At 40.5% G+C, this 14,846-nt stretch overlaps 1 protein-coding gene across 2 annotated transcripts in view; it reads right to left on the minus strand.

The window, feature by feature from the left end:
* Nucleotides 1-14,846, minus strand: part of Tm9sf4 (transmembrane 9 superfamily protein member 4) — a 57,270-nt gene that overhangs the window by 22,227 nt on the left and 20,197 nt on the right. For both annotated transcript variants that reach the window (XM_013514057.1, XM_005384878.2), the window contains exons 3-4: nucleotides 3,030-3,143; nucleotides 454-553 (exon numbers count right to left, since the gene is read on the minus strand). In XM_013514057.1, the coding sequence (XP_013369511.1) occupies nucleotides 454-553; nucleotides 3,030-3,143 (214 nt within the window). The remainder of the gene's footprint in view (nucleotides 1-453; nucleotides 554-3,029; nucleotides 3,144-14,846) is intronic.

Raw genomic sequence — 14,846 nt, forward strand, 5'->3', positions numbered from 1 at the left:
TATCTGAAGAACTCTTGTGCAGGCTTAGCAAGTATGGTGACATTTTGACTTGCTTTAGGACGGAGGCAGTCACCACTACTTTCAATTAAAGGGATTGCAGGTGGCAGAAGCTACCAGAAAGAAGGGGCTATGAAGAAATCAACAGAGAGCCAGTCTGAACAGAAGCCAAGCGCTCCAGCTCTGAAGAATGGCCACACAGACATGAAGCCCAGCTTAGCCATTAACTAATAATACAGCCAAAGGCAAAACACTTAATCTGCAAAATGGGGGGAAAAAAAAACAGCAACCACCCTACCCCAGCCACTGTAAGGATGAAATAAGCTAGTAGGCATGTAAGCTATAAACAACAGTGTCAAGTATAATGGCAAGGGCTAGACAAGGGTATCATTATTAGGAAAAGTACACTGGGTTCCCGTATGAGACAAGCTGAAATAGTGTGAGAGAAGAACTTACCCAGATTTTCTGCCTTGTAGGTTATTTTGCTGGGCTGGCAAAAGGGCAATGAGTAGTATTCGTAAGGTAACTGGGTTCGAGAGCTGGTAAGCTTCACAGCCTGGTGGAAGGAGAAATTCAATTTGCCAGAAACCAAGACCACTGTTCTGAGAATCCTCCCTGGTACCCAACTATGTGTAGAATACTTCATAACACTACCCAATAGGCAAGGTAACTGTAGCAGACATGACTATAGCATACTACGTACCTTCCACAATTCTGGATTCTTTTACTTTTCATTAGTTTTATTATACTGCCTTAAAGATTTAGTTTAAAACTGCAATCAAGTACGGGCATGGTGGTGCACGCCTGTAATCCCAGCACTTGGAAGGTTGAGGCAGGAGGATTACTGAGAGTTTGAGGCCAACCTGGGCTACAAAGTGAGCTCAAGGCCAGCCTGAACTGCATAGCAAGATCCTGTCTCAAAACAAACAAAACAACAAATAAAATTACAACCAAGAAAGGTATGGTGGTACACCCCTATAAATCCACCTCTTTGGGAAGCTGAGGCAGGAGGATAGTAAATTTGAGGTCAGCCTGAGAAATTTAATGAGACCTTGTAAAAAAGTAAAATTGGCTAGGGATGCAGTGCAGTGGCAGAATGCTTGCCCAGCATGTGTGAAGCCCTGGTTCAATCCCCAGTAGCAAGCAAACAAACACCTTCCACTAGAAGCTAAAATTTAAACTTCATGAGGGTAAGGGTCACCTGTATAATCTCTGTGCCTTAGCATGATACAGTGTAGGTGCTCATTAAATATCTGCTAAATGAGAAGAGTGGAAAAACAAAAACCAATAAAAGCTTGTATAATGGGAAACTGATCAACACTGAATAATGTATTTATTCAATTAAATACTGTATAGCCATGAAAAAGGAGGTTTAAAAAATAAACATAAGGAAGGTTTAAACCCAGGTACATGCCTTAATTGCAGCCCTCTAGGGGGCTGAGGCAAGACGACTGAAAATTCAAGTTCAGCATGAGCAACTCAGCGATTTACCAAGCCCATGTCTCAAAATAAAAAAAGGGCTGGGGATGTTCAGAGTAAAGGCCCTGGGTTTAATCTCCACTACTGTAAAAAACAAACAACAACAACAGAAAAACACTAAACCAAACCAAACCAAACCAAACAATTCCCCCAAAAAATAAGGTTTAAGAAGATGACAAAGGAGAATGTTTAGGAAATGATCCAAACACATAGAATACAGCTTCAGAAAAGCCAGCAGTCACAGAAAACCCCAAAATCATAGATAAAATAGAACCAATGAAAATGGTGCAAGACAAAACTTTAATCTAGCTAAATATTTTTACTATTTATGGACTCCCTACTACACCTCATACACCATCCAAAAGCGTAAATAATCTGTAGAATTTTAAGTTTTTATAATCCTTATTTAAAACTCTTGTTTTAGAATTAGAACTTTTTTAGATTTTAGAGAAGCAACGTGATACACATATCACAGGATTTGTAACACTCCCAGGAAAGTCTGGAGCAGTACTTCACATTGCACAATTCTGTAGATAAATGCAAAAATATTCATGCTAAGTAAGATAAATGAAACGAACAAACAGCTTCATGATGGGAGAGAGCAGCTCTTGCCTTCAGTGGACTTAGAAAAACCTTGACTTTCAGAGCTCCTGGTGATGTCAGATTGAGAGAACTGAGGATAGCTATTAAGCACGTCGTGAATTATTCTGTGTAATAATTTTGAGTTTCTTAGAATTCTTTCCCTGGATAATCAGGAAAAATATGCATTACAAAGAAAAGAATCCCATCTTTATGTTCTCTCTTCCTACCTAAGTTGTCCACTCCCACATCCTCAGCTTGGGAAGACTGGAGGCGAGATGCCCTGGTAATGCTTTGCTCGAGAGGTTTTGGCAGAGGGTACAAGTGGGGCAAAGGGTAAAGAGAAGAGGCTTGGAATAAACCCTGTGTGTTCCTCACCATGTGACCTTGGGCAAGTTGGTTCACCTCCCTAGGCCTCAGTTTCTTTATCTGTAAAATGTACAAAGATCTACAGAACATATACTTTGCCTCAGAGGATTCTTGTAGGGCTAGGTCAGGCCTAATGCTTGACATGTAAACAACCCTTAGTAAAGTTTCCTTTAATTAACGTTCCTGCAAGTTACAAGTCTGCCTGCCAAGGAAAAGAGATGTTTACAATATATGAACCATATGAGCAGATGCTGAGTTATACAGAGAAAGCTGGTAATAGGAGGAAGGAACAGATGAAGAGGGAGACAGAAAAACCACAGAGGAGGCAAGCTGCATTGTAGGAAGAGAGAGAGATGGACATATACCTGAAAGACAGAAAAAGACAGAGAGACAGACATAGCAGAAGCCAGCAGCACAGCAACAGAAATGAAGAGGTAAGCAGAGTTCCTGGGCTATAGGCTCTTGAGGGCACCCTACTAGCCATGAAGCACGCAGTGGGCCCTCCTGTTCCTAGGGTAACTGGAACTGGTTTGTGTCCTCTGCAACCATAAGACAGACATGAACAGCTCAGCACAGAGGTCCCAATGATCCAAGACCACACTTACCTTGATTTCTACAGGGTCGTTCTGGTGGAAGTTGATTGGTGCAACCCCCGGGACATAGAAGGAGCTTGTTTGACACGTGAGAGAAACAAGTAGCAGAGACCAGGGCAGCCAAACCTGCTTGGAAAAAGAGAGGCCACAGTTGGCATGAGGGAAAGAAATGAACTTCTGTTCAGAGCTGATGAAATCATACTACTCCCATGTCTGCTTCTACTGACCCAGTATCACCTCCCATTCTGGGAAGCCTGAGGCCCTTATAAATGTTGCTTCCCAAATGCCCCAACAGCCAGATATGCTGGTATATGCCTGAGTCCCAGCTCCTTGGGAAGCTGAGGCAGGAAGATTGTTTCAAACTGGGACTTTGAGACTAACCTGGGAAATACAGTGAGACCTTACCTCTGAAAATCAAACAGAAGACCTGAGAACATTTAGACTTGGATATTTGGCAGTTACTTCTCAAAAACATGATGTAAACAGTCACCTCAATGAAAACAAATTCATGCTCCCAAAAGCATTGCAATGCAATGACCATGCATTTCCAGAAATGGTCACACAACTGTCACTTAACATCTGTGCAAAATGGAAGATTGTCACATGGGAGCCACACATCCCAACTTCTAGATCACTGTTCTTTCAACCAAGCTCATAGTATATCATTGTCTACTACACCTTACAGGAAGCAAATCTCTACAATATTCTATTCTTTCCCATTCTCCTTTTAGCAATGGGCTCATTTGTCAGGAAGCTCCCGTGTCACCAACATGTTTTCCTGTAGGCCTTCTCAAAAACAGCACTGGCCTCATCACCTCTTTCGGTTCTCTTCACTCAGTTCCGGCCAAACGGCCTTGATAGCAAGCCCTTCTGTACCCTCCGGGCCTTCATCTGCATCGCTACTGCTGAGGAACACCACACAGATATATATGGCTCACTTACTCCCTGTGTCATGCAAGTCTCTTCACATGTCACCTCCTCAGAGAGGTCTTCACTGACCACCTCACCTGAAACAGCAGCCTCAGGGGACATGTACCTTCTCTCCCAGTCCCTCACTCTAAGTTTTATATCTGTGTGTGGTCTTATCTACTCAACACGTATGATGTGGGTAGACATGCTTCAGTGTGTCACACATCCTCTCCCCTTGAATGTAACCCTTGAGAGAGCAGGGACTGTGTCTCCAGAGCCATGGGAACGTGGAGCCCAGAGGCACTCTCAGTAGCTGCTTGCCAGAGAGGCACCTGGGAACACAAGGCAAACCAGACCAACTTATGACCTCGAGAAATCTGCCCACCAAAGCATCTCTTTCCTCTCATTAATAATGGCACTTCACTCACTCAAGGGACTAGAAGAGCTGCCAGGCTGTCTTTCCTCCGCCTGGTCTAAAGAAGAAACTTGCATTATGAATCGCCAACTTACTGCATTTTCATACCACCTCCTGTCTCTATCCTCTACTGCTGCCTTATTTCAGATGCGTATTTCCTCCAGTCATCAAGTTAGCCCCATACCCTGAACACACGTTCAGATGGTTCTGAAACACAGGTTTACAGGCAGTCAGTCACTGAGGGACCTGCCAAAAATCACTCTTACTTGCACCTGTACCTGGACTACAAATAGGGAAAAAAAAAAAAAAAAAGCTGTGAAAAAGTGTGTGCATTGGGGACGGATGGGTGTTGGGGACTGACTTCAGGATCCTGTGCATGCTATGTAAGCACTCTACCACTGAGTACATCCCTAGCCCTAATTCTGAGATACAGCTTCACTAAATTACCCATGCTGGGCTCAAACTCACAACCCTCCTGCCTCAGCCTCCTGAGTAGTTGGGATTACATGTGTGCCACCATGCCTGGCTAAAAGATTTAAGGTTCTATTGAGGTAAACACATCTGTAATCTCAGAACTGTGAGAGGCTGAGACAGGAGGGCTGCAATTTTGAGCCTACCCTGGGCATTTTAGCCAAACTCTATATCAAAAATAAAAAAGGGCTGGGGATGTAGCTCAGTGCAAAGGTCCTGGGTTCAATCCTCAGTACTGAAACACAAACAAATAACAAATTTAAGGTTCCAGCTCAGTGGTACATACATACACTACTGGAGGCTGAGGCAGAAGGATCACTTGAGCTCAGCAGTTCAAGGCCAACCTAGGCAATATATCAAGACCCCCACCATCTAAACATATAACTAAATAAATTAATTAATTAATGCAAAGTTCAGAGTTCTGTGGACTTTTTGTAAATTAAGAGCAATATACTCAGTGTTTTCCTTCTGACTTATGAATGTGTATAAGCATTTACCAGCTCATGTTAATTAAAAAATAAAACAGCTACAAATGGCTAAGATACGTCTATCACATTTGATAATCAAGAGGCAAGAAGAAGTAGCAGAACAGGAAAATCTTTAAAAGAAATGACAAGACTAAGCCAGCTGTGGTGGCACAGACCTATAATTCTAGCACTCTGGGAGGCTGAAGCAGGAAGATCTCAAGTTTAAGCCCAGCCTGGGTGACTTGAAAGACCTAATCTCAGATATGGCGGGGAGGGAGGGCGCAGTTTAAGCAGCTTAACTGAAAGGTTCTGGTATTCATCCTTAGTACCACACACAAGGATTAAAAGGTGGAAAATTGCTTCATCTGATTCCACATAGGAAGACAGAATTTTTCTCCCTCTGTCTTTTAAAAATCATTCATTTTAAAAATAAATTTAGATTTATAGAAGATATTACAGAGAGTTCCCACATAGTCTTCACTTGGTTTCTCCTAAAGTCAACATCTTTCATACTATGGGCAAGTAAAGTTTTTAAAAAAATCACATGCCAACACATTTTTTGAAAAAATAAAACCTATACAATGAATAATTAAAAGAGTGCAAATATTTACTCCAAATAGGTAGGTACTGTACAAACAGGTATATACACACTAGCTCCCAAGGAACAACTGCTACCACCAGTTCCTTGAAATCCCTCCAGAAAAATCCTCTGCAGGCACAAAGGAAAGGGTTTCAGTGCCTTCCCTTCCCTTGAATCAACAAACAGATCTGTATTCTTTTAGAACAGTAAGGGGCTCTACTAGATGTGAGCTGGTTACAACATCTGATTTCCTCTCCATCATAGGATTTCCTCCACTTGACCAGCCACGTGAAAGTCCAAGCCCTTCCTCTTAGAATCCTTAGCAAACACACATCTGTCAGCTATTAGAATGTGCTTCATTTAAAAAATAAGCACTGCCCTCTTCTTTTCTTCTAATTTTTTTCTAGATGTGAACTGCAGTTAACCAAAATGTAAGGAAGACGATTCTGCATTACAGGCACACGCTGTCATCCACAAATTGTTTAGGAAAGAAAACACTGAATTTTTAAATATGCAGAAAATAGACAATCCTTACACAAAGATACTATCAACCAGCTACAACTTTTTTTAATCTCAGAGGAAGGATCAAGAGAGAAAGAAAAATGGCAAAGAATGTCTCTATAATATGCTAGACTCTTTAATGCTTAAGTTGGCAACTAAAAGCAATTCAAATTCAGCTTAGAACTCATGACTACACCCAGATGCTGCTACCAGTTTTGAATTAAAATGGCATTGTGTGGTATTCTCATACGGCTGGAAGAGTTAGAAACTGGGACACTTCTGGGGGCAACCTGGTAGGTCCCCCAGAAGTGCATTCTCTTAGACCCTGCACTCCTAGACAGTTATGAAAGATATGGAAAGTATGCCAGAATGTACACAAAAGAGCACTCACCAGAGAATTATTTAAGTGGACTGAATGATGGTGTTTCCTATTTTGTGTACCGTGTCTGTATTTTCCTTTTCTATACAGAATTACACAGAATTTACACCATGTAAGAAAAATGAGAAAGAAAACACTGCTCTGCACACTTGGTTTGGCTAATCTGGCTTGGTATGGAGGGTCACCCGCTTGCTGGCCCAAGATGACTAGCCCACAGCACCTCCACCTTTTCTTTCTAAGCCTTCGGGTAAGCCCAGAGGTTGTTCCTGTTCTTGGCCCTCAGTTCTTGCCCCTCAGTCTTGCCTGATTCAAGTCCTACCTATGCATGGATGTTCAGGTAAAATGTTTCCCTTTAAGAACTCCTCAGATTCCCACAAGGTGAATCATTCTCTTCTTTCTTTCCTTTTCAGGGTACTATGATACTAGTGGCAAGAAAATGGAAATATTACCTAATAGCCAAATGTATTATCACACCTGTAATGTTCAAAGACTGCCTTAAGTGTTTGAGAAATATTTAAGTCCTCACTACAGTACTTTTTTCATGTTGTTTTGGCCATTTAAATTATTGGCTCTCTCTCCACCTGCATAGAATGCTTGTCTAGCTTGTTGATGGGGGTGCTCTGTATATTTATTAAAATAAGCACCAACCAACCCCTGATCTAAAAAAAAAAAAAAAAAGATGAAACCATCCACTCACATACAAATTAGTACTTTGGCTCTGCTGGGAGTGGTGGTGCACGCCTGTAATCCCAACACTCAGGAGGCTAAGGCAGGAGGATTGCTGAGAGTTTGAGACCAGCCAAGGCTACAAAGTGAGCTCAAGGCCACTGCATAGGGAGACCCTGTCTCAAAAAGACAAAACAAACAAACAAACAAACAAACAAAAAACAACTTTGGCTCTTAATCTTTTCTGTAACTCTTAGAGAATTTGATTTAAAAAAAAAATCCTCACATTGAAGGAATTCTTGACACCTTTTGCCTTTTCATTTGTCAAAGCACCTTGGTTGAGGATCCCTGAGAACACCTCCAGCCCTACACTTTGGCTGTAGCAAGCCTATACACAATGAACAAAGTCAGTAAGGAGAGCAGCTCTCTGCCCTGATGCCTTAAGAGTAACCTGAGGAGATTTAAAACCTACCAATGCAAGCACTTACTCTACTTTATATTTATTCATCATCCTGACCAGTTAAAAGGCAGAATCTCAGAGAGGGCCCTGGATTCGTATTTTTAAAGGATCTGTAGGTCCTCATTACTCAAAGTGAGATCTATGGAGAGTGGCAATCACCATTTTTTGGAAGCCTGTTAGAAATAAGAGAACCTCAGGCCCTGCCCAGGAACTAGTGAACCAGAACTTACATTTCACAAAGCTGCCCAAGTTAAAGTTCAAGAACTACTGTTTCAGATGATCCTAAAGCAGTTAAGAGTCACAATCCACTGCTCAGGTTAAAGTCTACCCTAAATGACACATACCCACTGGGATGGAGGCGGATACTGGTCCCTATTTCTCTTTGGCTAGTTTTTAAATTTTATCTAGACAATAGGTGGGCAGCTGTCATGTAATGGGGAAAGCTCTAAGTTTGGGGCCCCAAAATATGGGCAGGAAGTTAAACCTTACCCCTCAGTTATGCAGCTGTGGGCCATCAACTTTGCTGGACCTTATGTCCCCGTTTATTAGGATGGCTTCACATAGAAGTTGGGCTAAAAAGAGAACATGAATTTGGAAATACTCCACCACCAGTAAGCCACTATCCTTACATGTAAAGCATTATGACCACTGTTTCTTGCCTGTGTTATAAACTTCCTCTCCCAAGAAGCCTAACACCAAACCTTTTAGGTTTATCTGATAAGTGACTGAAGCCAGGGCAGAGGATTACAATCTCTTCTGGTTATCAAGCCAATTAAATCTAAGAAGTTACTTCAGTTCTATCTTCTTTTGAAACAGAATCTTCCAGACTTAGCTGAAAGATACTGCCCTGGGGAACTCAAGGACTCCCTGAGAGCTCAAGTTGCTGAGGAATGAAAAACAAATACTGAAAGACTCCACTACATTTTTGCTTCAAAGCCTCAAACCAATGGAGCAAGTCCATGCACAAGGAACAAACAAAAAGTCAGCAAGGAGGTTAATACCCTAGCAAGAAGACAACACCACAAAAGGCCTCCAAGTCACTGCACACCTAGTAAGTTCAAGGCACTGTGGCAGACATGGTAACTTCCTTTTATCTAGTCCTGCTTTGTAAGCACTGTACACACACTGATGAGTACCTACTGATTTTTGTCACCATTTTGCAGATGATTGCCAGTTAACCCAAGAACCAGAAATTAAGTAACTCACCTAAGGTCATCCATCCAGAATGTGGAGAAACCAGTATGTTCTTCTGAGGCAGGTGAGTTGAATTATAAGATGACAAGAATGTAACAATGCTGATAACAATGGCAGCTAACATATATTGGATGGTGATTACCCACCAGGCACAGTTCTAGGTTCTATTCATATAGTAATGCAATCTTCATAACAATCCTATGAGGTAGGGACTCTTACTATTTCCATTTTACAGATGAGGAAACTGAGACTTAGAGAGGTAACTAATACTTGGTGAGACAAGATTTGTACCCAGGCAGTCTGAGCCAAAAGCCCATGTTCTAACCAGTACAGAAATTAGTCAACTATTTCTGTATGCATCAGGCACTACTATGTGTCAACCTTGTAGAATACATGCCCACAAGGAGCCTTCAGACAGCTGGAAGAGATATGTCACTAGCCAATCACACTTGGTCTCAGTTGCTGTCAACTTGTTAAGAGTGTGCTGAGAAACAAGCAGGAGCAGCAACACACCCACTGTGTGTGGGTGAGCACATGTAAGAATTCAAGCCTTCTTTAAGGCTAGACGGGGAGGAGAGGAAAGGGAGAAGTGCTCCAGGAAGTTGACTGGTGCTTCTCAAAACTTACTAAGTCACCTGGAAACCTGTTAAAAATGCAAAACCTGATTCAGTGGGTTTGGGGTGGAGCCTGTGCATTTCTAATAAATTTGGAAATAACATTTCTTTTTGTTTGTTTGCATGTTTTTTAAGACAGGATCTCACTAAGTGATTCAGGCTGGTCAAACTCACTGTGTAGCCCAGGCTGGCCTCACAGCAATTCTCCTGCCTCAGCCTCTTGAACGCTGGGATGACAGGCTTGTGCCACCACACCTGGTAATGACATTTCTTGATATACAGACATTAAAAAAAAAAAATCTTATGCAATGTATTAACCATTGTTATCTTGTTTTAAAATTTTATTATTTTCTCTTTAAAATAAAATTTAAAAAATAATCTGGATGGAAAATTTTCTAAGAATAAAACAAAATCTAGAAGATATAAAAATGATATAAAAGTGAAGAAAATTTAAAAAGTATACATAGTACAGAAAAAGAATTTGGGTAACAACATTTGTTATACACATAACAAAGGACTGATTTCTTCAATATACAAAGAACTCCTACAAACCAATAAAGGACAAAATACTTAGAAGAATACTAACAGCTTAATAACAAAAATATTTAAATGGTCAAACACAAAAAGGTGGTCAACTTCATTGATAATTTAAAAAAGTACATGTCAAAATAATGACCTCCTATTTTTTATTATTAGAGTCACAAACCTTTAAAAAGTCTAAGAGTGCATAAGATACAAGAAAATTGGCAGTCTTTGGGGAGAGCAATTTGGCAATATATAGTCAGAAATATTACTGAAGGACTTCCAATCTCAGGATGAATAAAATGATGTACAGTAGCTTATGTATAGCCTGGCTGCTTTTATCTCTCACTCTTTTTTTTTTTCCTTAACTCAAAATTTATAAAGCATGTACCAAAGCCAGACATCCAAGGAAAGGAAACTAAAGATCAACGTCTACCATGAATACAGATAAGGATATTTTTAACAAGAAATGAGCAAACTGAACCAGCAATATATTAAAAGGCTTTTCTACAGATCATGACCAAGTGGATATATCCCAGGAATGCAAGGATGACTTAATATCTGATCAATTAATACAATACACCATAAAAAGGCATAAAGGACAAAACCCACCCATCATTGCAACAGATGCAGAGAAACACTTCAGTCATTATAAAAACTCTACTAGGGCTAAAAAGGAACTTCCTCAATCATATAAAGGTCAGCTATGAAAAACTCAGTCAATATCACACTTAATGGTGAAAGACTGAATGCTAAGTTCTCCTAAGATCAGGACCAAGGCAGGAATGTCCACTCTTATCATCTCTATTCAAATTTGTTCTGTAAGCTGGTGCACTAAAACAAATTAATTAAAAATTAAAGGCATCCAGATTGAAAGGAAGTACTTTTACTTGCAGTTCACACAATCCTGTAACTAGATTACCCTAAGAAATCTACAAAACTGACTAGGACTAATAAACAAGTTCAGGAAGGTCACAGATCTATCTGATCAATATATAGAAATTAATATATCAATATATAGAAATTTTTATATACTAATCTATCAGATCAGTATATAGAAATTAAAACTGTACTTTCATATACTAGCAATAAACAATTGAAAAAATTCTACTATCAAAAAGAATAAAACATTTAGAAATACATATTTTAAGAAGGACTTGCACACTGAGAATTATACAACCTTGTTAAGAGGAATGAAATATCTAGCTAATTGGAAACATTCTTTATTTGTAGATTAGAAGACTCAATATTGTTAGGATGGCGATTTTCACATTTATCTATGGATTCAATTTAATTCAATTCCTGTCAAAACCTCGGCAGGCTTTCTTGTAGAAACTGACAAATTGATCCTAGAATTTATATAGAAATGGAAAGGACCTGGAGCATCCAAAACAACTTTTAAAACAAAATTGGGGATTTATATTACCCAATTTCTAAACATTATAAAACACAGTAATAATGACAGGGTTGTAAGGACAGGTATATATAACAATGGAATAGAAATTAGAAAGTCTAGAAATAAACTTTTAAAGTAAATTTATTTACTTATTCATTCATTCATTCTGGGGATTGAATCTATGGTAGGTCTTACTACTGAGCTACATCCCCATCTCTTTTATTGTAAGATGGGGTCTATGCTATGTTTCTGCGTTGGCTCAAACTTGTAGTCTTGCCTCAGCCTTTCCTGTGCTTGGTTTAAGGGGAAAATCTTTGCAAATCATTGATCTGAAAAGAGACTTGAAATCATGTATCTGATAAGAGACATGTGTCCAGAATATAATGAGCTATTGTAACTTAACAAGTCAACAAGCAACTCAATTTAAAAATGTGTAAGGCCTGATAAGAGTGAGCCTAGCATGTGGGAAGTCCCTGGGTTCAACTCTGGGGAGTGCCAGAGAGGGGATATTTGTATAGATAATTAACCAGAGAAAACACATGAATGGCCAATAAACATATAAGATGTTTAATATCACTTGTCATTAGAGAAGTACAAACCAACCCTCAATAACATGACTAAACTCAAATACATAGACAAGAAGTGTAGATGAGGACACAGAGAAACTGCAACCCTCATATCCCACTGGTGGGAATGTAAAAGAGTACAGTCACTTTAGAAAGTTTGGCGTATCTTAAAAAAAGTTATACAAAAAGTTACTAGCCATGATTTCCAACTCTAGGCATTTACTAAAAAGAAAAATAAATGTTCAGCAAAGATTGCTATGTAAATATTCATAGCAACTTTAATTATAATACAACAGTCACCCCTTACCCATGGCTTCACTTTCCACAGTTTCAATTACCTATAATTAACCAGGTTTTGAAAATATTAGTCCCAGAAATAAACACTGCATAAATTTCAAATAATTTTTATTAAAATGTTATAATTGTTCTATTTTTTATTATTGCTAATTTCAACACATATAATTTGTTTTTTTTTTTTTTTGGTTTTTCTCCGGTACCAGGAACCGAACTCACGACCTTGCGCTTGCCAGGCAGGCGCTTTTGCCGCTGAGCTAAATCCCCAGCCCCAACACATATAATTTGTAAGATTAAACTTATCATAGACATGCATAGATGAGATGATCAACAAATCTGGTGAATAATTAAATTTTTAAGAATTATTACAATAAAAGACACACTGCCATTAATTCCCCCAAAATAGTCCCCCTCACTTTGAATATACCTACCTTACTGTTCTTGCCACTTTCTGAAGTGGTTCAAGAAGTCGTTTTTCATGAGCATCTTAGGTGTACTGTTGTGGCTACCTCAATGTCCTGAAATCAACTCAAAACCTTTATCTTTCATAGCCATTTTGGCTTTGGAGAATAGCCAGATGCTGCACAGAGCCAGATACAATGAAAAACATAGATGACAACACTGTAATGTATTTACAAGCCTGCCTTTCTGTTGGATGGCCACAGGCAGCATTCACTGAATTTTTTATCATAGCTCATAAAGACATTCACTAATATCTTCCAGAAGTGCTTCAGAAAGGGGCAAGAAAGATGGGAGAAGTTCAAGGAAAGAGTATTTTGAGGGGGATTAATGGCAATGTGCCTATTACTGTAATAAACACTTTTAATTTACTTACTCACCAGATGGCTTCTGGCATTCACCTGGGGGGATCCTGGGATGTGTTCCCTAGGATAAAGGAGGCTATTATGGTTCAAAATTGGAAACAACTCAAAGCCCATCAATTAGTGAATGGAGAAACAAAATGTATATCCACACAATGGGATACTATTCAGCAATAAAGGAATGAACAACATAGATGAACCTCAAAAATATTATTCTAAGTACAAGAAACCAGATGCAAAAGTCTATACATTGTATGATTCCACTCCCACTAAATGCCTAGAAAAGGAAATCTACAGAGACAGAAAGCAGATGAGTGGTTAGGTGGCTGTGAGAGCAGGGGTTGATTACAATGTCAATCCCTTGACTATAAAGGAACTTACGAGGGTAACAGAAATGTTCTAAAACATTGTCATCATGGCGATGGTTGCAGAAGTCTGCACATTTACTAAAGTGCATTGGCTTTACACTTACAATGAGTGGTTTTATGGTATTAAGTCATACCTTAATAAACCTGAAAAAAGAAACAGCTAAAGGGAAATATAGATGAATTGAATGTGGCAATATCCTGGTAACTGTTGAAGCTAGATAAGGAGGGTTAGTTATACTACTTCTTCTACTTTTGTATACACTGAAAATTATTGTAATGAAGTTTTTAAAAGTAGGCATTATAGATTACAGACTGAGTCTCTGCCTTCAGGGCACCTGCGACAGACAGGAGGTCCTCACTAAGAAGCCCCAGGGACTTCTCTGCCTGGGGCGGGGGAGGCGCATATAGCCTCTCCCTGCACCGAGTGAGCCAGTGCTCCGGGAGCTGCTGGTCCCGTGGTTCCAGTCCATGTTTTGCTTACACCGCCACAATTTCCAGCTGAAACTCATGGAGAGAGCCAGGTATTTCCCATCTACTTCCTGGGGATACAGCGGGCAACCCAGGACCCCGCCGCCATTACAGACTGAGTCTGCCCTCCGGGCACCCGCAGCAGACAGTAGGTCCTCACTCAGAAGCCCCAGGGACTTCTCTGGCTGGGGAGGGCACGTGTGGCCCCTCCCTGCGCAGGCCCTGCCCCAAGTGAGAGAGTGCTCCAAGAGCTGCTGGTCCAGTGGTTAGAGTTTGTGCTTTACTTTCGCCCAGACCCCCTAGAGGGTCACAGGCATGGGCAGTCTGTGATTGTTGCCCATCCGGCCTGCATCTGGTTCCTGTACGTGTCCTGAACTGACTAGAGACACAGAATCAGGTGGTTCACAAACTGTCGACCCTGCAGTTTGTGTCTAGGTTTTGCCTGTACCCTGAACTGCCTGGGGACATAGGTCCACTGGACCGGGATTGTCACACCAGTGCAACCAGAGTCTGGGCCATGCACATGCCCTACACTGCAAGGGGACACTGGATCAGATGGTCTGCCATCAGCTGACACCAATGCCCGCATCTGAGACCGGGGATAACTAGATACAAATCAACAACTGCCGGAAAACCCGAGACTAAGTAGTGCTTCTCAGGGGTCACTGAGGGGCAAACCTGACCAACAAGAAAACTAGGGACACTAGTGGCCTTTGCTGTGCAGCTAATGAAGAGGGA

The sequence above is a fragment of the Chinchilla lanigera genome, unplaced genomic scaffold (genome assembly GCF_000276665.1).
Source record: "Chinchilla lanigera isolate Chin_1 unplaced genomic scaffold, ChiLan1.0 scaffold00021, whole genome shotgun sequence".
NCBI lineage: Eukaryota > Metazoa > Chordata > Mammalia > Rodentia > Chinchillidae > Chinchilla > Chinchilla lanigera.